This window comes from Bidens hawaiensis, unplaced genomic scaffold (assembly GCF_021521415.1).
Source record: "Bidens hawaiensis isolate Kalapana, Puna unplaced genomic scaffold, B.hawaiensis_p1.1 tig00029987_1, whole genome shotgun sequence".
NCBI lineage: Eukaryota > Viridiplantae > Streptophyta > Magnoliopsida > Asterales > Asteraceae > Bidens > Bidens hawaiensis.
In genome coordinates, this window is record NW_027494991.1 from 20,088 (window position 1) to 46,413 (window position 26,326).

The 26,326-nt window shown below is 35.8% G+C and overlaps 1 protein-coding gene and 1 pseudogene across 1 annotated transcript; both read left to right on the forward strand.

Annotated features, from left to right (window-relative positions):
- The first annotated feature begins 951 nt into the window (after positions 1–951).
- LOC143579815 (pentatricopeptide repeat-containing protein At5g39680 pseudogene) lies at positions 952–3,008 on the forward strand (annotated as a pseudogene).
- Positions 3,009–9,246: 6,238 nt separating this feature from the next.
- LOC143579821 (NAC domain-containing protein 100-like) lies at positions 9,247–11,062 on the forward strand. Its single transcript, XM_077063011.1, has 3 exons — positions 9,247–9,582; positions 9,657–9,934; positions 10,616–11,062. Exons 1-3 carry the CDS (start codon positions 9,390–9,392, stop codon positions 11,060–11,062), a joined length of 918 nt encoding a protein of 305 aa, XP_076919126.1. The 5' UTR covers positions 9,247–9,389.
- Positions 11,063–26,326: the final 15,264 nt, after the last annotated feature.

Below are 26,326 nucleotides of genomic sequence, written 5' to 3' on the forward strand. Positions count from 1 at the left end.
ACACGACCGAAATCAATGACAAGTACTTAAAGATACCAAGACACCTTGGAGTATTTCTGCTAAGATATATTTTAATTTTAAAAAACATAACAGGGTACTTTGGCTATACGCGTGCTCGCCTACGGAAACACGACCGAAATCAATGACAAGTACTTAAAGATACCAAGACACCTTGGAGTATTTCTGCTAAGATATATTTTAATTTTAAAAAACATATATATCTCTTGTAGTTTTTTTTTTCTAAAATTGATTTTAATTAATTATTTTATATAGGAATAACATAGATGTATGCTTCACATTACCTAAGAACGCTAAATTGTAACAATCTAGAGCGGATTTACGAGGCGCATGCAAAGGTGCATGGCTTACCTGACATGATAGGAAATATAGATTGTATGCATTGGAAATGAGCTAACTGTCCAACCGTATGGCAAGGTCAATACACACGAGATGACCAAAAAGGACCAACAATCAGTCTTCAAGAGATTGCTTCATACGACCTTTGGATTTGGTCGGCGTTTTTGGTGTTGCCGGCTCAACAATAACATAAACGTCTTAGAACTTTTACCTGTGATGGAGCACTACATCTCCAATACCATTCCGGGTATGGTCAAATACATTCAGCTCAAAAATAATAAAAGTCAAAAACCGGATCGGGTAGGAACCGGTTTCGGGTATGGTCAGGCATTTGACCGGGTTTGCCGGGTTTTTATCGTGTTTGGGTAGGGTCGGGTCAGGTTTTGACTAAATATTGATGAAACCGGTTCCGACAGGTCTGGTTTGGTTCCGGTTTCAAAGAGAAACCCAAAACCCTTTCTGTACCCGCGGGTCGGGTCTGGAACCCATTTTCCTGTGCACTTCTGGTTATAAATACGGTAATTTAAGCCCAAACTAACCCAAACCCATTATTATATATTAATTTATTAACATTATTTACAGGGCACCAATTCAATGATCCGACCACCACATTCCACCGTCAAATTCCTCCGACACTTAACTGGAACTCAAAACCTCAACACCGGCAAAGCAATTCACGCTCATCTAATCATATCCAACCAATCCTCCATACACCATACACTCGAGTCAAACTCTTTAATCAACCTCTACTCAAATGCAAAGAATTACAATACGCCCACCAAGTGTTCGACCAAATGCCCAAACGAAACGTAATCTCATGGAGTGCTTTACTCGCCGGGTACTTCAAAACCCACATGGATTTTGAAGTCCTAAAGCTATTTCAATCAATGGGTTTGAACGAATTCGACGAATTCAACCCGAACGAGTACATTTTCGCAACGGTCATTTCGTCGTGTTCTAACCTCGGTTTTGTTTTATCGGGCAGACAATGCCATGGGTACGTGTTGAAATCGGGTTTAGTGTTTTATCAGTACGTGAAGAATGCACTTGTAAGGCTGTATTCGATGTTGTCGAATGTTGTAGAGGCTATGGAGGTTTTGAATTTGGTCCCGGGATCGGATACGTGTACTTATAACCTTATATTGAGTGGACTTGTTGAGAATGATTGCTTAAATGAAGCATTGGATATATTAACAAGAATGGATGCTGATCATTTGGTTTGGAATAAAGCTACTTATGTTTATAGCTTCGGCCTATGTGCGCGCCTTAAACGTTTGAGATTAGCGCGTCAAATTCACAACCGGTTGCTAAAGAGTGATGTCGAGTTTGACGTGTTTGTGTGTAGTGCGGTTATTGACATGTACGGGAAATGTAAAGACGTTTCAAGTGCGAGAAAAGTTTTTGACATGTGTCGAGAACGAAACGTGGTGTCTTGGACGGCTATGTTGTCGGCTTACTCACAACACGGGTTGTTTGAGGAGTCGTTAAAGTTGTTTTGCGGTATGCAATGTGACGAAATCACCCCAAACGAGTCTACATTTTCCGTGGTTTTGAATGCAAGTAGTGGATTATCATTATTAGGATACGGGTACTCGTTGCACTGCGTTTGTAGAGAAAAACGGGTTCGCGGGTCGTAAGATTGTGGGGAATTCTTTAATCAACATGTACTCTAAAACTGGTGACATTGAGGCTGCAAATAGAATATTTCCGGTATGGTTAATCGCGATATTGTAACGTGGAATAGTATTATATGCGGATACGCGCATCATGGTCTTGGTGTCAAGTCAGTAACTTTATTTCAAGAAATGTTGAAAACCGACGAGAATCCTAATCACGTGACGTTTATTGGCGTTCTTACTGCGTGTGTGCATTTGGGAAACGTTGAATTAGGGTTTCGTTTCTTCAACGAGTTAATGAAGGAAAAGGGCGTTAATCCCGGTTTGGAGCATTATACGTGCCTTGTCGGACTACTAAGCAAAGCGGGAAGGTTATCCGAAGCTAAAGATTTCATGCTTTCAACGCTGGTTAAATGGGACACGATTGCCTGGCATATTTTGCTTAACGCGTGTAATATTCATAGAAACTATACTTTAGGTACCGAAATTGGGAACATTATTATGAATTTAGACCCGAACGATGTGGGAGCGTATACCCTTTTGTCGAATATTCATGCCAAGGCGAATAAGTGGGATCGGGTAAGCGAAACCCGTGAGTTAATGAAGAGAAGAAAGATGAAGAAAGAACCCAGGTTGAGTTGGTTGGAGATCAAGAACCAAACACATGTGTTTGTTTCAGATGATGATAAACATCCGGAGTTTTTTGAAATTCATGAAAAGTTGAAGGACTTGTTTGGTAAAATTAGGTCACTTGGTTATGTGCCTGATATTAGTAATGTGTTGCATGATGTTGAAGATGAGCAAAAGGAAGGTTATGTTGGTTATCATAGTGAGAAGCTTGCAGTAGCATATGCCTTGTTGAAGACACATAAAGACGCGCCGATTCGGATTATTAAAAATTTGAGGATATGTGATGATTGCCATTTTAGCATGAAGCTGATCTCGAAAGCTACAAATCGTGTTATTAGTGTACGAGACGCTAATCGGTTTCATTATTTTCGGGATGGAAGTTGCTCTTGTGAGGATTATTGGTGAGTTGTAACAAGTTTAATTGATGTAACTGTATTTTTATATGTATTTTTAGAATAATCAGTTGTGATATGTTTATGTCTTTGTAAAAGTTTCTTAGTATTTAGAAATAAATATAAGTACATTGAAACTTTAATTTAAAAAGATGGAATTCAATTTAACAGAATGTGGTGGCTTCCATAAACTTAATAAACCCATCAAAATCTATTCTACCATCATTATTGTCATCAAACCAATATTGTAAAAATCGCTAGTCGTTAGTCGGATAGTGAAGTAGGGACTAACGATTAATCGAGATTAATCGAGATTAACCGGGGTTAATCGGATCGGACTTTAATGTATATTTTTCAGTTTTATATATACACACACACATTTTTATTTGTAATTTTCAGTTTTATGCGTACACAAACACATTTTGGCTAGAATCTCGCTGAAAACCACTGATTTTGGCCGGAATGTCGTCGGAAACCGCCGATTTTGGCCAGAACCTCATCAGAAAAAGCCGATTAAGTCTGATTAATCCTGATTTTGGCCGGATTTGACCGTTGATCGATTAATCGGCCGAATAACCCAAAATTAATCAGTAAAGTAGGGACTAGCGATTAATTAGGGATTAATCGGTGCATTCACAATGGCTGCTTCATTCTTAAACCCCAAAACAAAGAGAACTCATTGCAATTTTTTCGCTTCAATGAACCCGTCTTTATTCTCATCAAACCTATCCAAAGCTACGAACATCCATTAGATCATGTAATCACAAAATAGGGTTACCACAACAATCATAGTAAAAATCAGGTCAGAAAAAAGCATACAGTAGACAGCATCATACGAACAACTCAATTAGAAAAAAACACCAATCAATTAATCCGAAAAAAGAATATTTGTTATTTATCTTATTGTAATTTTAACACATGTCATCTGAAAATAGAAAATAAATAAAATTGTTGGTTATCAAGAAATTATTAATTTTTTAAAGCAATCAATTACAAAAACACCAATCAATTATAATTATCTAATCTAATCTACCAATACTAATAAACCAAAATACTAAAGCTGATGTGTCATTATCATATTTATTTTGGGTTATTGCTTTCTAATCTTCACTCTTCTTGACTCAAGCTATCCATGGATCATGGGTTTAATTTATATGGCCCATGGATATTGCCATATAACGATTCCAATCAGGTTTTAGTTTAAATATATTTAAACATATTATAAATAGCAAATATCAATCTTTTTGAAAATTCTAACTTTCTTTAACAATTTTTTTATAAATTTTGATTTTTTTGGTTTTAATGTTAAAAATTAAATGTATTTAAACATACTATAACTAGCAAATATCAATCTTTTTCTAAATGATTATAACGAAATCTGTGGATTTATTTATGATTATGTCATTAACATACTATAATTGGTTTTAATGTTAGTAATTAACATTAGCATGAATAAAACTTATGTCAAAAGCCATAATACATAATTAAATCCTTACTGAACATACATCTAATCTAATCGAATAAAAGAAAATAATAAGGATGATGCGTCAACCTCACATTCGTTCTTGGTCTAATCTCTATCTCATTCATCCTACCTATCCATGGGTTATGGGGCAAAAACCATTTTGACAAATGGGTTATAATTTCCTCTCCAATTCCTTAATCTCTCATCTTATTTATCCTATCTATCCATGAGTCATGGGTCAAAATAATTTTAACAAATAGGTTATAATTTTCTTTCTAACTCTTTAATTTCTCACCTAATTTATCCTACCTATACATGGGCTATAGTCAAAACAATTTTGAAAAATGGGTTATAATTCCCTTCTATTTCTCTAATCTATTATCTCATTCATCATATCTATCAATGGGTAATTGGGTCAAAACAATATTGACAAATGTTATATATATAAAGGGATTTTTTTGAATTTGTAAATTGAGATTCTAAACTTCTTATTTTTTGTATCATATATTTTATTTTATTTTTTGTCTTTAATTTTATTCATTTCTTTTAAATAACAGACCTTATTTATTTTTATTATTTAATAAATCCCGTGTATTACACGGGTTCAAAAGCTAGTCTAACTATATATTAAAGCAACATGATTTTTTCACATGACATCATTCTAGGGCTTCCACATAGGATGTCACATAGATGTCATGTCAGCAGTTTTATATTTTATCATCTCTTCTTCTAAACACAATATGCAGCATGAATCCGTTTAGTTATGTTATAACCCATGACCAGGTTTCTATTCAAATACAACCATCTTTATATGAAGATAACACTTTGTAAAATTTTAAAAAATAAATAATTGTGTGATACAAGTATTGAACCCAAAACCTCATGTTTCAAACTAAAGATGCTTACCAACTCCACTTAAGTAGTTATTGTGTTGGTTTTCTTAACTTATAAATGATATATTGTTAATTCACTTATAATTAATACCAGGAAATCATTAAACAATTAAGTTAATATTCAATGTTGTATTCAAAGAGGCTTTTAGAGATTTATGAATTGTAAAATTTTGTTTATCATTATTAATATCATAGGAATCTATAACGTATGTTATCATGTATATTACAAAATTTAATTTTTTAGTTGTTTTTAACTACCGTGTATTAAACGGGCTCTATCCTGATTTATAATTTTATAATGTAGCAAATGCCAATTGTAATATTAACAATTTAAGAAATTATTAATTTTTTAAAGCCTCATGATTAGAGCATATAATAAGTGGTCAATGCTACTACATATGGTAAGACAAATTGTTGCTTATCCAGAATTCACTTTGTTGGTTTCAAAATTTATGGCAAGTGAATGAATGGGATCATATGCATCATATAATCCAATAATACATTTTGTTTTTTGAATGGAGAATTTTTTTTAAACCTTGTTGTAATACATGCATTTAGTTTGTTAAAGGCCAATAATAAACCGATTTTAAAGCAAACAGAAAATTATCTAACTATATATTGCTAACGCGAATCAAATGGTTAGGTTTTTGTTTAGATTCATACTCTCACATTAGTTGCCTTCAATATAACTTTAATTTTCCCATGCCACCTCACCCACGTAAAATCGTGAAAACTCCGTAAAAGAAATTTGTGTGTGAGTGCCAAGGGCAGGGAGCCGTTTGGGCACTATCCCAATAACAGGCGTGGGGAGTCAAGGACACAAGGCTGACTCTCCTAGTTCTCAAACACATACGAGCCAAATTTAGGAGGTATTTGGGGTTTTTTTGGAGCCTACTTTTGCACTTCTAACTTTTGGAAAAAATTATAAGGCATTTGATAGTGAAAAGTTGAGTGGGGAAAAACAAGATTTTTGGTAGTGAAAGTTGCAAATGTTCCAAAAGTCACAAGGTTGTGGCTTTTCCAACTTTTACCAAAAGTAAAAAGAGAATAGAAAAAGAATCCCAAACACCCCCTTAATATCTGATTGTTTATTGTCTGCTAACAAATTGGATACTGGACTCTTGCTATTAGGCCCTCTTCGTTTGTTATTACTTGGTTAAAAAGAAAAGACTGGGCTTAAAAACTATAAGGTGCTGTTTGTTTTTGAAAACAAAAACTGTCTGCAATCTGATTTCATCTGATTTCATGTCTGCAACTGAAGATGTGGTCTGAAGGTCTGCAATATGAAAATATAATACTGTTTGTTTTATATACTGGGTATCGTCTGCATAAGTTGAAAATTAGTTACCTATCATACATATCCAGTAGATAGAAGTCATTTAACGTTTGTAGACTAGTAAAATAGTTGGTGGAGGGCGGTGGACGGTGGTGGTGGCGGACGGTGGGTGGTGCTGGTGATGGACGGTGATGGAGGTGGGTGTGGACGGTGTGGGTGGCGGATGGTAGGTGGTGGTGGCGGACGGTGGGTGATGGTGGTGATGTACGGCGATGGTGGTGGGTGGTCGGCGGTGTTGGTGGCGGATGGTAGGTGGTGGTGGTGGGTGGTGGTGGCGGACGGTGGTTGGTGGTAGTGGACGACGGTTGTGGCCGACGGGTGGGTGGTGGCGGTGATGGATGGTGGTGGTGGTGGTGATGGATGGTGGTGGTGGTGGGTGGCGGACAGTGGGTAGTGGTAGTGGACGATGGTTGTGGCCGACGGGTGGATGGTGGTGGTGGTGGTGGGTGGTGGTGGTAGTGGACGGTGGGTGGTGGCGGTGATGGATGGTGGTGGTGGCGGACGGTGGGTGGTGGTGGTGGACGATGGTGGTTGGTGGTGGTGGTGGCGGATGGTGGGTGGTGGTGGACGGGGTGGTGGTGGCGGCGCATGATGGGTGGTGATGTTGGACATTGGGTGTTGATATGATGTTAAGAAGTGTGAAGAAGTTAAACAATATCTTCTTTTTTAAAACCATAAGAGCAGTTTGCAGATCTTATTTTAAAAAACAAACAAACAGTCTTCGGAAGCTTATGTCTGCGCGCCCGTAGACATAAGGCTCCTGCAGAAGTTTTAAGCAAAAACAAACACAACCTAAGTGTATGTTTGGTGTGGAGCTTTTAGGAAGCTGGTGGCTGGAAACTGTAACTTTTTAGATATATTTATGTGTTTGATAAAGTAGTTGGAGCTTCTAATAAAATGTATAAAATAACCAAAATAAGCATAACTAAAAAAACATAATACTTTGAAGGTTATTTAAGTAATTTTAAATACTAAAACGTTACTAGTAGGAGCTTTAAGCTTCAAATTTTTTCTCATAACCTAAAAACTTCAAGCCTCTTCAACAATAAAAAACTTTTTACTGACTAGAAGTTTTTTCTAAAAAACTTGAAGCTCAAAGCTCCTTACCAAACATACCTAAATGTTAGTGTCAAATGCTCAGTCAGTGTGGTTAGCCAGGTTAAACACATGCATTTTTATAACATAATTATTTATTTTGGGATTATTTCACAACAAAAAAAATATTAAATAGCCAATAGTAAGTTTATCTTAACTTGTGCACGTTAAAAATGATCATGTTCATATATTATATATAAAATAGCAGGGTCAAGTTATATATAAAGGAAGACAAAAATGAAAAAAATAAGAATGATTTGTAGTCACACAAAAAAATCTATCAAAAAAACAAAAAAATAATAATAAAAAAAACATAATTCAAAATAAAAAAAAACCCGAAAAAAGTAAAAACATAAAAATGTTTCCATCGTCTTTCTCATTCTTAAAAGAATATATATATATTGAGTGAAAAATATCATTGCGTCTTTTTGTTTATCATTTTGTTTTGTGTTTATTTTCGTCATTCATTGTGTCTTTTGTTTACTTTCGTCATCGTGTTTTTGATCTTGACATTGTGTCTTTTGGTCAGAGTTTTCTTTTTTTTTTTTAATGAGAATGATGGGGAAACATTTTAGTATTTTAAATTTTTTGTTTTTTATTTATATTTTAAGTTATAATTTTTTTAAATATATTTTCAAGAGGTTTTTTGTGTGGTTATAAATTCTTCTCGCACTTTTCATTTTTATTTCCATTTATATTTTAATTTTACCCTAAAATAGTATTAATGTAAATGACATAATCATACATAAAGTTGTCTTGCAACGACTCAACTGTCGAACAACTTGTCACACTTGCCTCAACATACATATATCTAAACTCAGAAAAAAAAATTAAAATATATCCCAATTAATTGATTTCACTTATTTTTTAAATGCCAAAATTATATAGAAAATAAGAAGACATTTGCAAGCAGCAAGAAGCCTGAAATACAAGAAAGAGAAAATACAACCGACAGACAACCCAATTTATAATGAAAAATTAAGACAATTAAACTTACACCAAACTTCCCAATCAGGTTTTGGTTTGCGACTTTTGTTTGTTATCCATAAGTATGAGGTAGACTTGATATCACTCACAATTTCTCCACCGAAAGCCTTTTGTTCTCAACAATTATTTCGTTTCTCACTCTCCAAATTAACCAACACGTTACTGAAGAGATTGCTTGAATAATACTGACAAGGGTATTCAAACTTCCTTGAACCGAATTGAAAACAGACCAAACCGGTAATTTAACCCACGCTTGAAATAAATGACCAAATCACTTTACCACTCTACAATGCACCATAAGATGTTTACTTAATAAAACTTGTACATATGAATGACATATCCTCATATTCTAAAAATAGAAATTGGAATAAAATTATACCATTGCTATAAAAACTCACTAAAAATAAATGGCAAAAGGCTTCAAAATAAACAACCTCAACTTGTCTAGTATCAAAACAGAAAAACAAAACAAAGAACACAATCAAACATTTAAACCCAACCCAATGAAGCCAGTTGTCTTTCTCACCCATAAATCCTATTTATAGTTTCTTCATCAAACTCCCATTTCAACTCACAACAATTTATTATTTATATTTAATATTTATTATTCAAGATTCAATGGAAACATATTGTAGCAAACATGATCATGAAGATGAAGAACCAATGGAACTGCCTCCAGGCTTTCGATTTCATCCAACCGACGACGAACTCATAGTTCATTACTTATATAGAAAGGTGTGTGATGCTTCTTTTGTTAGTCAAGCCATTGGAGACATTAGTTTGACCCGGTTCGAGCCGTGGGATCTTCCATGTAAGTTTTATGAATATTGATCATGCATAAATTAAAAAAAAAAATTTGTTGATTAATTATTATTGAAATTGAAGTGAGGGCTAAAGTTGGGGAGAAAGAATGGTATTTCTTTTGTGTTCGAGATAGGAAATACCCGACTGGTGTGAGGACGAACCGAGCTACAGAAATGGGATATTGGAAAGCTACCGGGAAGGATAAAGCGATTTATAAAGAGAAAACGCTTGTCGGGATGAAGAAAACGCTCGTTTTCTATAAAGGTAGAGCCCCGAAAGGCGAAAAGACAAATTGGGTCATGCATGAATTTAGATTAGATGGGGAGTTAGCTGTCAAAGATGTTTCTAAATCAACAAAGGTGCCATTTTCTTTTGTTTTGATTATTTTATCACTGTTTTTAATCTGATTTTGCTCGGTTTTGATTATTTTTTCCCTGTTTTTACTATGATATTGCTCGGATTTGACCACGGGTGTTAAAAAGCGCCTAAACGAAAAGAAATGTCGGCCTGTTTGAAATACATACGCTCCATTTCGCGTGTCGGTTTTGGTGGTTTACGTTTTGGAATTTGAAATCAGCCGTGTAAACCGAATAGTCCGTTTAATATTTAATACTTAATATTTTTAAATTTAAGATTTTAAAGTTATGAATATATATTATGTTCATAAATATCCTTATATTGTTTTAATTTAATACAAATATATGTTTTTGGAAACAAAAAATTCTTTTACCTAAAATCGTTAAACCGTGAAAACCAACCAGTTCGGCCAACCCAACCAACCTAACCTGTTCAGTTTGTCAGTTTTCAAAACTGAAATTAGTGGTTCAGTTCAAAACTTTCATTAAAACATGTTGAACTGGACCATACTTTGATTTTGCTCGTCTTTGACGATTCTTGCTATATTTTTACACTTATTTTACTCGTTTTTGATGATTCTTGCTCTGTTTTTACATTTGTTTTTTGTTTTGCTCGGTTTTAATGATTGGTACTCTTTAATTTTTTTTTACTCTATTTGGCTAATTCTTGATTTGAATTATCAGGGTGAGTGGGTGATAAGTAAGGTTTTTGAAAAGAGTTACGGGGAGAAGAAGAATCATATTTCTAGTGTTTCAATTTCATCTATGAACAATGACGGGTATGAAAACGACGCGATTGGTTTTTTGAATATGCCTCCATTAATGGGCATATCAAACACCCAAATGGAAACATTCTTTAATGTTATCCAAGAACATAAACATAAAAATGAAGACTTAAATCAAGGTTTCAACAAGCCAATGAGTAATGTTCCTTTGTGGTGTCCAAACGCCCAAACGGTTCAAAACAACGAATACTTGTCGCACCAAGACCCCTCGGCTCTAAGATTCTTGATCGATAACGATAACCGCTTAAGCCATCTACAAAACAAGAAGGTTGAAATGATTATTGATCAAGATTACACTATGGGTTTAGTTGGATCAGTGGACCTTGATTGTATATGGAATTATTGAGCTTGATGGACAAAAGGTCATCAAGTTAATTAAACTTATTGTTACTATAGTTCATGTTGGTAGATGAGATCATTTTATTAATAATATTATCCTTTTGCTATATTCTAAGTATTTTGAATGAAATTATGGGATTAGAAGTTGTGAAGTTGATTGGATATATATATTTTTTATTTTGGTGAAATTATTTGTAATAAAAATAACTGAATTTGTGTTGTAGGGTTTTACTTAATATTATTTTTTATATTATTATTTGAGATTATATATTATATATACATTTTCACTCTTTTACTCTCCATCTCATTAATCATACTAACCTTTTTAAACAAATATTCTTTAGAAATAAATTATTTACTTAAACAATTATATGAAAAGGCATCATTTTATCAATTTTTCTTGTAATTTTCATGATGTAAATGATGATTGCTATTCATAAGAGTGTTCATTATATACAATCACAACAATTAGACTGTAAAAAGACTCGAAAATACAAAACACAACAAAACAAGTGAAATGTGATTACCTTCCTAATATCTCATTAGAAAAACGTTATAACAAAAATATCTGACAGAGTTAGTGATGCGGATCAAGGAGCCATAACCGACATGCCGAGCCTACTTCACGTCAGCCCAATCAACGGCTCGGATGATCGTCCTTGACCCATGTTGCATACACGGTTTATTTAAGCTAAAGATTTCTTTTGTTTTAATTTAGTAATCGCATAATAACCAATCTTTGATTGATTGGGATTTTGATTTCTTTCCTTTATTTGATTGTTGAAGAACTTTTAAATGTTGGTTTTCCTTGTTGAACGGGGGAGTTTTTTTTCTATGAATTAATTTGAGATTTTTATCTCCAATTCTTTTGTTCTCTCTATTGTTGTGTTCCTTCCTCTTCAAGATCCCCATCAAGTGGTATCAGCTTTCAGGTTTGACGATCATGGCTGGTAGAGGACGACCTCCACGCAACGCCAACCGTCGCGGTGGTGCAATGGGCACGGGAGATCCGCAACGAGATCCACGTGATGTTGAAGAAATCGAACGCCTACAACAACGGATTCGAGACTTGGAACTACAATTCGGAGGCAATCCAGAGGAAACCGAGTCGGATACTATCGTGTCGTACGAGGTTGAAGACGGAGAGGAGAATCCTTTTGGCCGTCGTCCGCATCCACAATTCCGACCACAAAATAACAATGACCTCCTACGTACCTTAGGAGTGCGTGTTGAGATCCCGGAATTTGAAGGGAAAGCACAACCAGACGAGTTCATCGATTGGTTGAGCACCGTCGAACGTGTTTTTGAACTCCGCGATATCCCCGATCATCTTAAAGTGAAGGTCGTGGCCATAAAATTGCGCAAGTATGCTTCTTTGTGGTGGGATCATGTTAAGAAAAAACGGGTCCAACAGGGTAAATCTCGTGTTGAAACATGGGACAAGATGAAGAAACTTCTACGTGCAAAATTCTTACCCATTAATTACAAGCAAGATGCATTTTTTGAATATCATAACCTCACTCAAAACAACTCTTCTGTGGAACAATTCATCGCAGATTTTGACCGATTACGAATGTGTTGCGGGGCAGATGAAGATGAAGAACAAGTCATTGCCCGATTCTTGGGAGCGTTGCGTCCCGACATAGCCGACATCGTGCAATTACAACAGTTTTGGACCCTTGATGACGTCTTTCGTCTTGCACTTAAGGTGGAAAAACAACTCAAGAGTAAGGCTCGTGTCATCCCTACTCGTAACCAACCACCTGTGCGATCTTCTATCGCATCCGGAACACGAACAGGGGCTGCTCCTGTACAGCCAACAGGAGGTACCTCGACGGGAGACGCAAACCAACCGGGGACACGACGTTGTTATAAGTGTCAAGGCTTGGGTCATTTAGCCCGTGAATATCCAAACAAGCAACTTGTTACTTTTGTTGATGACACGTGTGATTATGATACCGATGACGAAGATGATGTTGCACCTCATGACCTAGAAGTTTTGTACCCGGACCGTGGAGAAAATTTAGTAGTGCAACGAATCCTCTCCGCAACTGTTGACAAAACTGCTGATGACACACTTTGGTTACGCAACAACATTTTCCGCACTAAATGTACAACAAAAGGTAAGGTGTGCACAGTTATTATCGACGGAGGTAGTTGTGAAAACATGGTGGCCACAACTATGGTGGACAAGCTTGGGTTACCGGTTGAAGACCATCCCGAACCTTACCAGTTAACATGGCTAAAAAGGGAAATCTTGTTCGTGTGACTAAACGGTGCTTGGTACAATTTTCGATTGGCAATAAATATAAGGACAAGGTATGGTGCGAGGTTATTTCTATGGATGCATGCCACCTCTTGTTGGGGCGTCCTTGGCAGTATGATCGCCGAACCAAACATGATGGTTTTCGCAACACTTACAGCTTCAAGAAGGATGGACTCCACATTGTCCTTGCTCATCTTGACATTAAAGATTCTACTACACAAGCTCTCGTTCTTCCAAAATCAGAATTTTTGGAGTATTCTAGAAACATATCACCACCTTTCTTACTGGCTCTAGTGGTGACAGAAGCAAACAACCATACTGACATGATGCACCCACAGGTTGAACCAATAATTTCTGAATTTATTGATGTTTTTCCTGATGATATTCCTGCAGGCCTTCCTCTTATGCGTGACATTCAACATTGTATTGATTTTTTACCTGGTGCAAGTCTTCCGAACAAACTTGCTTACCAAATGAACCCCAAAGAATATCAAGAGCTCCACCGACAAGTAACTGAACTCCTTGAAAAGGGACTCATTCGCGAAAGCATGAGTCCATGTGCCGTTCCAGCGTTGCTTGTTCCCAAACACGGGGGTGCTTATCGTATGTGTATCGATAGTCGCGCGGTCAATAAAATCACCATAAAGTATCGATTTCCCATTCCAAGATTTGAGGACTTACTAGATCAGTTACATGGGGCTAAAATTTTCTCAAAAATTGACCTCAGAAGTGGGTACCATCAAATTCGTTTACGACCCGGTGATGAGTGGAAAACCGCGTTTAAGACGAGGGATGGCTTATATGAATGGATGGTCATGCCGTTCGGTCTCTCCAATGCTCCAAGCACCTTCATGCGACTTATGACCCATATTTTTAAGGTTTTTATTGGCAGATTTGTTGTCGTCTACTTTGACGATATTTTGATCTATAGTCAAAACATCCAACAACATTTCCACCACCTTCGTGATGTTTTCACGGTCCTTCGTGATCGACAGTTATTCGCGAACCGCTCGAAGTGTCATTTTCTCACTCCTGAAGTTGTGTTCCTTGGGTATTTGATTTCCGGTGACGGGATCCGGATGGATGAGACTAAAGTTCATGCAATTACTTCGTGGCCTACTCCAAAATCATTGCATGATGTTCGTAGTTTTTACGGCTTAGCATCTTTTTACCGGCGTTTTATCCGCAACTTTAGCACTCTTGTTGCACCCATCACCGAATGCTTGAAAGGTGAGAATTTTGTGTGGACAGAAGTTGCAAATAAAGCCTTTGAAAACCTTAAGCACATTGTCACAAGTGCCCCTGTATTGGCTCTCCCAAATTTTAATGACATTTTTCAAATTGAATGTGATGCATTAGGCTTGGGCATCGGGGCGTTCTGAGCCAAAATAATCGCCCTATTGCTTTCTTTAGTGAGAAACTCAATGACACGAGGCGGCGATATAGCACATACGATAAGGAATTTTATGCTATTATTCGAAGTCTCGAATATTGGCGTCATTACTTGTTACCCGGTGAGTTTATTCTTTTTTCTGATCATCAAGCATTACGACATATCCAGGGTCAAGCCAAACTCAACCCACGACATGCTAAATGGGTTGAGTTCCTTCAAGATTATTCTTTCGTTATCCGGCATAAAGCGGGTTCCTCCAACACCGTTGCAGATGCTTTGAGCCGTCGTCATTTTCTCTTGACAAATATTCAGCTCCAGGTACGAGGTTTTGACTCCTTTCAACACTTATATCATGATGACCCAGATTTTGCAACAGCCTGGAACGGCTGCCCAAAACGTCCCTATCATGAGTTCTCAAAACAGGATGGGTTTTTATTTAAAATGAATCGGTTATGTGTGCCACGTTGTTCACTCCGTGACGCGATCATCCTAGAATATCATCAAGGGGGTTTAGGGGGGACATTTTGGAAGGGATAAAACAGTGGGTCTTGTGCGAGACCGTTTTTATTGGCCTAAATTGGTGAAGGATGTTTCCCGGGTTTTGGAACGATGTCGAGTATGTCATATTGCCAAGACACATCATACCAATGCCGGTCTTTACACCCCACTTCCTGTGCCGGATGGCCCTTGGGAAGATGTCAGTCTTGATTTTGTCTTGGGTCTTCCACTTACACAACGAAAGAAAGATTCGATTATGGTGGTCGTCGATCGGTTTTCCAAAATGGCTCACTTTGTGCCATGTGCAAAAACATACGATGCGAGCCATGTCGCCCGTCTTTACTTTAGCGAGATTGTGCGCTTACATGGTATTCCCAAAACCATTACATCGGATAGAGACGTGAAGTTCGTGAGTCACTTTTGGCGTACGTTATGGAAGCGTTTGGGTTCTAAACTACAGTTTAGTAGCTCACACCATCCCCAAACGGATGGTCAAACTGAAGTTACTAACCGTACTTTGGGTAATCTCCTTTGAAGTCTTGTTGGTAACAACCTTAAACAGTGGGATTTGGTGCTACCTCAAGCAGAATTTGCCTACAATCGGTCGAATAATGGGTCGACAGGTAAGAGTCCTTTCTTTGTTGTTTATGGTCGAAATCCTTTTACCCCTCTTGACCTCACCCCGAACCTGGGAACTGAGCATTATAGCACCGAAGGTGAGGCACGAGCGAAACAAATACAAGAACTCCACATGCGGGTGCGTGAACATATTATTAAACATAACCTGCAATTTCAACAGAGAGCGAACAAACATCGTAAACAAGTCGTGTTTAAGGAAGGTGATCTTGTGTGGATACATTTACGGAAGGAGCGTTTTCCACGAGCTCGTTTTGGCAAACTTCAGCCTCGCGCCGATGGACCATTCAAAGTGCTGCAACGGGTCAATGATAATGCTTATAAGATTGATCTACCGGGGGACTATAATGTATCGGCAACCTTTAATGTTGCTGACTTAACACCTTATGTTCCGGATGATGAGATTGTTGTCGTAGACTCGTGGTCGAGTCCTTTTCAAGCAGGGGAGGATGATGCGGATCAAGGAGCCATAACCGACATGCCGAGCCTACTTCACGTCAGCCCAATCAACGGCTCGGATGATCGTCCTTGACCCATGTTGCATACACGGTTTATTTAAGCTAAAGATTTCTTTTGTTTTAATTTAGTAATCGCATAATAACCAATCTTTGATTGATTGGGATTTTGATTTCTTTCTTTTATTTGATTGTTGAAGAACTTTTAAATGTTGGTTTTCCTTGTTGAACGGGGGAGTGTTTTTTCTATGAATTAATTTGAGATTTTTATCTCCAATTCTTTTGTTCTCTCTATTGTTGTGTTCCTTCCTCTTCAAGATCCCCATCAGTTAGTCATCTAGACTGAAACAATAAAAAATTGCAGACTACAAAGTGTTTCAGACAAAAAAAAACTTTTAAATCAATGTGATAACTTTGGCCAAACCACATGAACGAAAATATAACTGAACTCATTAATAATGATATCTGGGAACTTTGTGAAATGTAAATAGTCTCGAACAAAACAACATATGTATAACTTAACCATCATAGATTTAACAGAAGTTGTCGGAAAAAGAGTTGATAGCATAAATTTTCTATGTGGTTTGATCATATTAAACCAAATACATTCGTTACATAAAAGATGGTCCAATGTAATAACTCTTTAGTTGATTATAATTGTCGACCATCAAACAATTAAATAGCAATAGTGTTGTACACATGTTTACTCCATTCCTATAACTTTTGATAACACTTATTCTTATCCCAGGTAAATCAAATTGTAATAACAATTGAGAAAAATTATTATCTATAACAATTGAGAAGTTTGGTACCACCAAGTCCCGATTAGGCCATTTAGCGAGCCATATTGGTTATTGACATTTTTTTGTTTTATTTATATTTTTGGTTTTAGTTAAGATACTATAACAAATATAATGAAATGAAGCTGCTACGCTACCATTGGCCCACTTGACAGCACTATATTGCTCTGCGTTGTTTAGGCTATTCTTTTTATATCCGATACCGTAACGTAAACTGATCGAATGCCAATTTTATATTTGTCTTTTAGTTCCGGTATCGTAACGAACGCGACGAAAACCAATCGAATTCGCGTAGATTCATCGCATTTTGTTTTAATTCCGGTACTGTAACGAAAACCGATCAAATGCCAATTACTTTTTTTAGTTCCAATATCGTAACGAAAGTGACGTAAAAGACCGAATTTGCGTGGACTAACCGTCTTAATGCCTGAGATTGACAAACTCGGGTCTTCCTAAAACCCAATTTTTACTGATCGACGTTACCCCATTGGTACACCTTAATTTATATATATATATATATAGATTGGTTTTTAGTTCCGGTATCATAACGCATGTAATCGAAACCGGCTGTATTCGTGTCGTCTTACAACCTCAACGCAGGGAGACTGACAACGCTTAGGTTTACCATTACGCGGGTTTTACCGACCTGCTTGAGCACAACGCGCCGGATAAACCACTAGTTATATATTATCATTTAATCATTGTCCTCTTATTAACAAGATCAGATTAAGAAGTATATACCATTATTAATTAAGAAAAACGTGATATTCCAATTCCTATTGCTATATAGATGCCAAGAAAACGTGTAACGACATAGTTCATGTCATGATACAAGCCTACGTGACCAATTAATCAATTATATGTTTGTAATAGAAATGTAAGTATTATATTAATGCAATGATCACTTCATATGTTCAATTGCTATCCAATTATTGAACGTTTGATCGATGGACAGTGACTCGTGCAAATGTGCAATCTATAGAGGCTAAGATGTTAATATATTATTTCAAAGGAAAATTTTCAAAAATAAGCGTTTATGAAAACAAATTTTAAGTTTTAGATGTCATTTGTAAAAAATTCCAGAAACAGATGTTATAACTATTCGTGACGAGTAGTTTGTTGAACCAATTAAAACTTGTCACGTGTCCTTAAACTAACCATAACGAGCACGTTCACTAATCATTTACTCGTCACGACTAAATAAGTTTCATGCCTCGTAATCAATGCCCACGAGTAATTTATAAGTCCTTTAGTCGCGACGAGTAGATTGTAAGGTTAAATTAATCGCTACGAGTCAACTACTAATAAACTACTCGTGTAGGAAATGTAAACCGGGTAAACTAGTCGTCGCGTACGAGGCATGAAACTTATTTAGTCATGACGAGTAAATGATTAGTGAACGTTCTCGTTACGGTTAGTTTAAGAACATGTGAAAAGTTTTAATTGGTTCTACAAACTACTCGTGTGCTATCAAAATATACTCGTCACGACTAGTTTATAATACTTATTTCTGGAATTTCTTGCAAATGGCACCTAAAACTTAAAATTTGTTTTCATAAACGCTTATTTTCGGAATTCTCCCTTATTTCAAACATGTTGTGACATTATGATCCAATTTAGTTTACTGTTTAATGAACTATCTTCATGACTACTAAAAGAGTTTGGATTAAAAGTGTAACTTAACATGTAACTCAGGGATTAGTGACCTTTGATATATGTAAATCTAATGATGCTTAGGGTTGCTACATATTATAGGCTTATAGGTGATTCCTATAAGGTTGTCAGGTTCGGTTTTAGACTTTTCGAGGTCGAATCTATACTACAAAATGTAAACCCAATGCTTGGGATTATTATTACTTTATTTAAGAACCAGGCAGCATATGCTCCTATAATGTATCGCTACATATTTGGAGCAACGCCATAATGTAAAAACACACATAAATTTTAAAATTCTAGAAAGAGTGTCCGGTTTACGGTTTTAGTTTTAGACCATATGCTCATATAGGTAATAACACAACACACATTAAACTCTAGACGCAAAAGGAATAATCAGTACATCTTCAAAAACAATTCGGTTTCAATATTCTAGGAAACACACTTAAGTGTCTAATTGTTTATGGAAAATGTACTACAGAGAAAATTAAGCAAGTACCTACATTCGTGGATGAAAATAGCTTGACTCATCGGCACGTCTAAGTTAAAGTTAGACTTAAAAGCATCGAATGATTGTTTTTATTTTGGCTTGCAGCTTTCAAATTAATGCCAACAAGGCATATCCTTCTTTGGAAGGAATTGTTAATGATCTTAGGATTTGAGAGCTAGCGCCGGCTATTGAAAATAATTTATTTGCTTTTATTATGAAATTTTTATGATATTTAAGCATTCAGAAGAGATATAAAAAACGTGAAGCTATTTAAAAAAAAACTACATGAACATGAGATGATGTAACAAGACTGAAATATGATATAATAAATTAATAACATATAAATGAAAGAAAGAAAGTGTAACGTTTGTGTGTGTCACCCACCAATCATCATTTCATATCATATATTCAAAACATAAAATCAAAAGATTATACCCAAAATCCTAATTGTTACACATCAACCACCCACCCATCGACCGAATCCTAACCACCACCTATAGCGCCGGCCATAGTGAAAATAATTTGGCCGGCAGACTCCATGATCAACCCTTCGGCTTCGACGGTTTCAGCAGCATCTGAAGCATGACCGTTACCGCCGTCATTTCCGTCGGCCTTACCATCACCACCGCCATGGGGCTTTCCATCACCGCCACCCTTGCTAATGCGATTGACCTTTGTCTTCAACAGAGAGGCATCCTTGGCAACTGTCATGGGATCCTTCATGCCGGTCTTCACTTTCTTAGAAGTGAGAGATCGAGTCTGCTTTTCGTCACCGTCGGCAGCCAGCTTAGTTGATTGCTGCTCGGAGGTTTCACCGCCGCCACAGGGTGTCAATGGAAGATACCGATTGAGTTCCTGGATCTCATAACCCTCATATTTGTAGGTGCTGCATGTTATTTCTGGAGACTTTCCGGACGGATCGGGTCCGTCAACGACCTTTCCAATGGTAACGACCACGAGGACGAACTTCGACGAGATCGCCACCACAACAGAAATGGAAAGGAGTCTTCTGCAATGTTTTAAAACCCGATATTTTATTCCTACAGAATTTAGTTCCAAAATGGTACATTCAGTTGTACCGGAATGTTCAACCAAGTTTAATAATTTACCTTTTAATTCCATATAAATACAATTAAACTTTAAAAATAACCCAAAAGTACATTAATGTGCGTCACACTTGAACCAAATATCACACATGAATAATGGTCAAGTCAGATAGAAAGTTTGTACGTTGTATACAAAATTAGTCGGTCACAAAATATGTAAATAGACCAACATCGGATTTGCATTATACAAAATTGATTGATTAATAAATCATCGTTTACTCGTTTCAGTTTAACCCGATAAGTTAAAAGTCATTTATAAAAATTATGGACCGCAAAAAATATCAAAAATCTATTGAATTAAAAACCTGTTTGCCGGTTTAAACCGGTATTTTTAATAAAACCGGTGGAACGATGTTCTAGCAAACTGCCAAAAATATCGGCTCTAAATACTAGCTGCCTTACGAAAATCCGGTTCAACCGGCCGGTACGCACCGATTTTTAAAAGGGTCATACTAGAGACTCCCCATATACGCTCCGTATAGGGCTATACGGGGCTTATAGGCCCCATATAGCTCTATATAGGGCGTATATGGTCTCGTATAAATCCGCATAGAACTATACGGGACGTATAAAGGGTGTGGGATGTCCCTAGAGCAGCGCTTTTAAAACATTTTTAAAACATTGGTCTTCTAATTTCCATTTTCACATGTGAACTCAAAAATTGTGTTAAATTTAGATAACTTAAAATAAACTTAATTGTAAACTCAAAAATTAAAATGAAAAAGTCAAAAGGTTGATATATCAACAACAACAGAGGTAGAATTATACTTTCTATTAAATTTAGGGGTTGAAAGTAAGAAAAAATGAAAATACTTACATTCCAAAAGAGGTAGAATTAGTCGAACTTTAGATTCGTAAACAAAAGAACTGCACATATTCCAAATCTGTTAAAACCATTCATTACAAAACGGCTTGTAAAGTGGCATAGTAAAAAAATTGATACACTATCATGCAAATGTGCAATATTCTATAGCCTATGTGCAATATTCTATAGAGGCTAACATGTCAATATATTATTTCAAACATGTGGCACATTACTATCCAATTTAGTTTACAGTTTAATGAACTATCTGCAAGGCTAAAAAAAGAGTTTGGATTAAAAGTGTAATTTAACACGTAACTTAGGGATTTGTGACCTTTGATATATGTAAATCTAATGACGCCTAGGGTTGCAACATATTAAGGCTTATAGGCGATTCTTGTACAAAATGTAAAGGCGGATGCTTAGGATTATTATTACTTTATTTAATAACCAGGCTTGATGTTGTTATATATGTTAAGCTTGAGATTTACTAGACTTGGTTTCCTCATCAAATTGATGTTATTATCCATTCATCACATGCGGTTACCAAGTAATATGTATAAAATCATTTATTTAATTACTTTGAACATGTGTTGGTGTTAATTAGTTGTTGTTTTAAGATTTTACAAAAAGAGAAATCATCAAAACTTAAAAATTCATTTTATCAGCTATATTTCGCTTGAAATTGTCCGTTTATCCCAAACAATTTCCTAAAATTCCATAAAAATTCCTGAATGCTAAAATCATGTCCCAACTCAACCTGTAACAATTCCAGAATGTAAAAAGCTCGTGAGATATTCTTTTCGGCCCAAACTCGGCTATAAAAATTCACACGAACGCAAATAAACAAAACACCTTTAAAATTCTCCAAATGATCCTAAAATTCATATGTGATCAAAATACATCAAATTTGAGTTCCTAGAAAAATTTCATAATTTTTGAAGCATTTTAGCTATTTTTCCCAAATAAACGTCCCAATTCGGTAACAAATTCGCCAAATATTCTCGGATGGTAAAAACATTACCAAATTTTAACAGGGACTCAATGACATGGTCCCTGATGTCCCTGCAAAATTTCAAGGCCTAATAATATGCACATAACAACCTTATCCTAAACATCTCGTAAGCGAGTGTTTCGGCATTACCTTAGCGGGTTTGGCTCGTTTCCGACTTTTTAATCAAGTTTTCAAGTTCTTGTGCTTCTAAGCCAGCTAGGTACAAGTCCTATATCACAAACCAAGCAATTTTTCATCAACATAACAGCCCTTAACTTAGGGTTTCAGCTAGTGCACAAAAATGAACTTTTGAACCGTAAAAACGCCGTTTCAACCCTTTAATCCGTGTTTATGGCCAAAAAAACTATCAAAACAGGTTCCTTACCGTGTTTATGATCAAAAAATGTTTATGGACCATTTTTAGGATTTTTACACGGTTAGGAATGATTTTTAGTAACCAAGACATGTTTTTATGGTATTAATCAAGGTTAAACAAGTACAAAAGCTACTTATTTAAGCTCCTTACCTTAGGGTTTGAAGGTTTTCTGGAAATTCAGCTTGCAGCTGCTTGGACCTCAAGTTTTATAAACCAAAATGAATAAACAAGCTTCCAAAACAAGTTTTATAAAAAGAATGGGGGTGGGGGTGGGCTGGCCGATCGGAACCCATGGGCCTCCCCTTTGGGCTGTTTTGGCCCAATAACCTGGTTTCTCAAGCCCAAATACGAAAATCCCGGTCCAAAATTTAGTTCGGGTTCGGTTTTTGGCGCGAAAAACTTATCGGGTGCGTTAAACAGCGCGAAAACGAGTGTTTTTCGGCTAGTTTTGTGTAAAATTATAAAAACACACTATATGTTTGTAAAAATCAAAAATATTTTCACGGATCGCTTAAAACATTTCAAGTAAGTGTTTGGTAAGTCTTTTTCGGCTTAACGGATGATACAATGCTTGATTTGTAACTATCTTTTGCGTTTAAATCTATAGCGGGTAGTTAAACGAGCATGTTTTCATGTAACTTGTTTGCTATCAAACTAAGACCATATTTCTAATATTTTAGCTTTTATAGATTGTATATCACTTATAGATGGCCCCCCGAGATATCTGGGTCATAACCCGACCCGTTCGGTTAATCGTTCGTTTGTTACGCAAAAGGTGTTTATTTGCTTAATCGGTAAATACGTACTGAGGTGTACCTTGTTTAGGCTCAAATGTCACAATGTAATATGTATCGGCTTCTTTCCAATCCCATACATAATCTTTTTTTAATTTTACCTGTAGTGGCTTTCTGAGCTCTGCAAGCTTCGGGATGTAGCTTTCAGCATAAGTTAAAACACCAAGAAATCTTTGCAGATGTTTTTTGTCTTCTAAAGTATTTGGAAATTTATGTAAATTTTCCAAAATATGTTTTTGTGGACAATGAGTTCCTTGATCTATTTCAAGACCTAAAAAGTTTATCTTTGTTTTAAAAAGATTTGCTTTGTTTTTTGACAAAATAATTCCATATTTTTCAATTGTTTTTAAAACAGATAAAACATGAAAATAGTGCTGTTCCTCAGAGTTAGAAAATATTATGATATCGTCTACATAGACGGTACAATAATCTTCTAATCCTCTTAAAGCATTCTGCATATGTCTTTGAAATATACTAGGTGCTTGTTTTAATCCGAAAGGAACTACCTTCCATTGATAATAACCATCAGGACATGTGAATGCAGTTAGTAACTGAGATTCTTCATTTAATAGTACCTGCCAGAAACCACTTTTGCAGTCGAAACTAGAAAATATGGTTTTTCCTCTTAAGAGGGTTAGTAATTCTTGCATACAGGGAAGATTATGACTATCTCCTATTGTTGTTGAATTAACCGCTTTATAATTTACTACTATTCGATTTTTTCCTCTTCTTTTTTCAGCTTCATTTTCAACTACAAACGCTGGTGACATATGATGTGACTTACTTGGAACAATTAATTTTAGCTCAAGTAACTTTTTAATTTGTTTGCTAAACTCCTCTCTATCTTGTGGACTGTATTTCATTGGTTTTACCCTGATTACAGTCTTAGGATCTATTAATTTTATTGACGCTTTCTTCCAGTTTTTGGATATTTCTGGGTCAATGGGATTTTCTGAGCATGCTTTTTCAAGTAGTGCTTCTATTTTTTGATATTTTTGTATTTCTATGAAATATTTTTCTTCTAGTTTTATAACTTCTTGAGTTATATTAGTACCAGGTATTTGCTTTATTTTTGAATCTTTTTCATTGACTCAAGAAAATCGGGGTTCCCAACGCGAAGTGCTTTGGTTATTTTCTTAATCAGAATCATTTCTTGATTAAGGTGAAAAGATATTCTGTCTAACCATTGTGTAAAGGGTCCATAAAGCTGACAGAAATTATTTCCAATGAGTAAATCTATTCCTGATTCCTGCTGATAAATGGTAGGAATAGGAAATGGTTCTCCTGAAAAGTAAACTATAAGATTTCTACAAACCTTATTTAGTTTGATTGTTTCTTCATTAGCTATAGTTACTTTAATGTACTTGGGTGTGTTTTCCTAAAGTTCTTCAGGGATAACGTACTTACTTGCTAGACAGAGGCTTGCTCCGGTATCAACATAGCAATGTAAAGTTATCGTTTTATATCCTTTTAGAAAAAATTTTTCCTTTGATATAAATAGAGTTGGGATTGGTTATATTAGCATAGACCAATTCCTCTTGTTTTAAAATATTTTGACAAAAATGTAATTTGCCTAATTCATTTTCTTCTCGCTTATGAGTTGTAGTCATTCTGAGTCAGTAGAATCGTCAGAAAAGTCGTATTTGACTGTTAATGAATATACCTGAGTATACCAATCGTAAATGTTTTCAGAAGGAAAATATCCTTCTTCTTCAACTTCTAAAATGAGCTTTGTTTTTTCTGGGAATTTTTGTCGGTTAGGACATTCGTTGGCATAATGTCCTTCAGAACATATCCAACATCTGCATTTTTTCTTTCCTTGCGGACAGATTTTTGGTTTTTCTTTTGAAAAATATTTACCTTGCGTAAATTTTTTCTTCTAGGTTTTCCATAACCTTCTTTTTGTTTTATATTTCTTTTTGAATTATTTTTTATCTTTGGGTGGGTCACATCCAAAGGATAATTGAGGTGTTTCAGTTAAAGTACTGCAACATTTTTTGTTAAATCTTTTTAACTGTTTTGTTTATTGGAGAAATCACAATAGACTGCTATTTCTTCTTTAACAATTCTTGTAGCAAATCCGATGGAATGCATCGTAAAAGAATTCTTTTCTTTATTCCATCTTTCTTTGGCTTTTTCTCCTACTATGGGGATTTTCATTAAGTAAGCTTCTATCCAGGAATGATATTCACCCGTACTTAATTTGTACAAGTTTTGCTCAAATAAGCAAGTGAAATCGTCTAAAAGACATATATCACATGTGACATTTGTCAATTTCGGGTTATTTTATACTTGTATTCTTAATGTAAACCCGACCCGTTTTGTATCCCGAACCTTTCAATATTATCAAAATGATGAATTGTATGTTAAATATTTGTTTTATAGTTGTTGGATAAAAAAAAACACCCTTTTCGGTTCTTAAAATTCCCCGAAAACGCTTAAAACGAACTCCAGGGACTAAAACTACCAAAATGGAGACTTGAAGAACCCATTTGTAGTTTGTGATTTCTTGGGTCTATAACCAACCCATTTTCATGAAACACCCTTTATGAAAGACCCATTCAACTTACGCTATATATACACACCCATCTTCTTCATTTGTGCTTGCTCATTTCTTCATTTCTCTCTCAAATTCTTAAATTCTAAGGTTGTTCTTCATAAGCTAATCTTTCATTTTAACTAACTTCTCAATACTTAAAGCTTGATGTTACAACATATATATAATATACACTCCTTGTTTACCTTCGGTCTTTCACTTCTTCGGTCTCGGCCGGTTGAAATGTCGGGCTAGTAAGGCAAGGTTACATGGAGGACTTTGTAGTCCTTGTTTATATATTTAACAAATCTAACCATATAACTTGTTATACTTGCTTAACTTCTACATATTTTATTTTATTGTTCATATTTGTCAAGTTCTATGGTATTGGGTATGTGGTGACTAGCCTCGGTTTCATCCCGAGTTGAGAACCGAACCAAAAACCGAACTTTTGTTTAAAAGCATTATTGTT

Excerpts from the sequence above, each read along its gene's own strand:
- LOC143579821 (XM_077063011.1), top strand. The coding sequence starts at position 9,390 with ATGGAAACATATTGTAGCAAACATGATCATGAAGATGAAGAACCAATG. Across the intron at positions 9,583-9,656 it reads CGAGCCGTGGGATCTTCCAT|TGAGGGCTAAAGTTGGGGAG; the intron begins GTAAGTTTTATG and ends TTGAAATTGAAG. Across the intron at positions 9,935-10,615 it reads ATGTTTCTAAATCAACAAAG|GGTGAGTGGGTGATAAGTAA; the intron begins GTGCCATTTTCT and ends TTGAATTATCAG.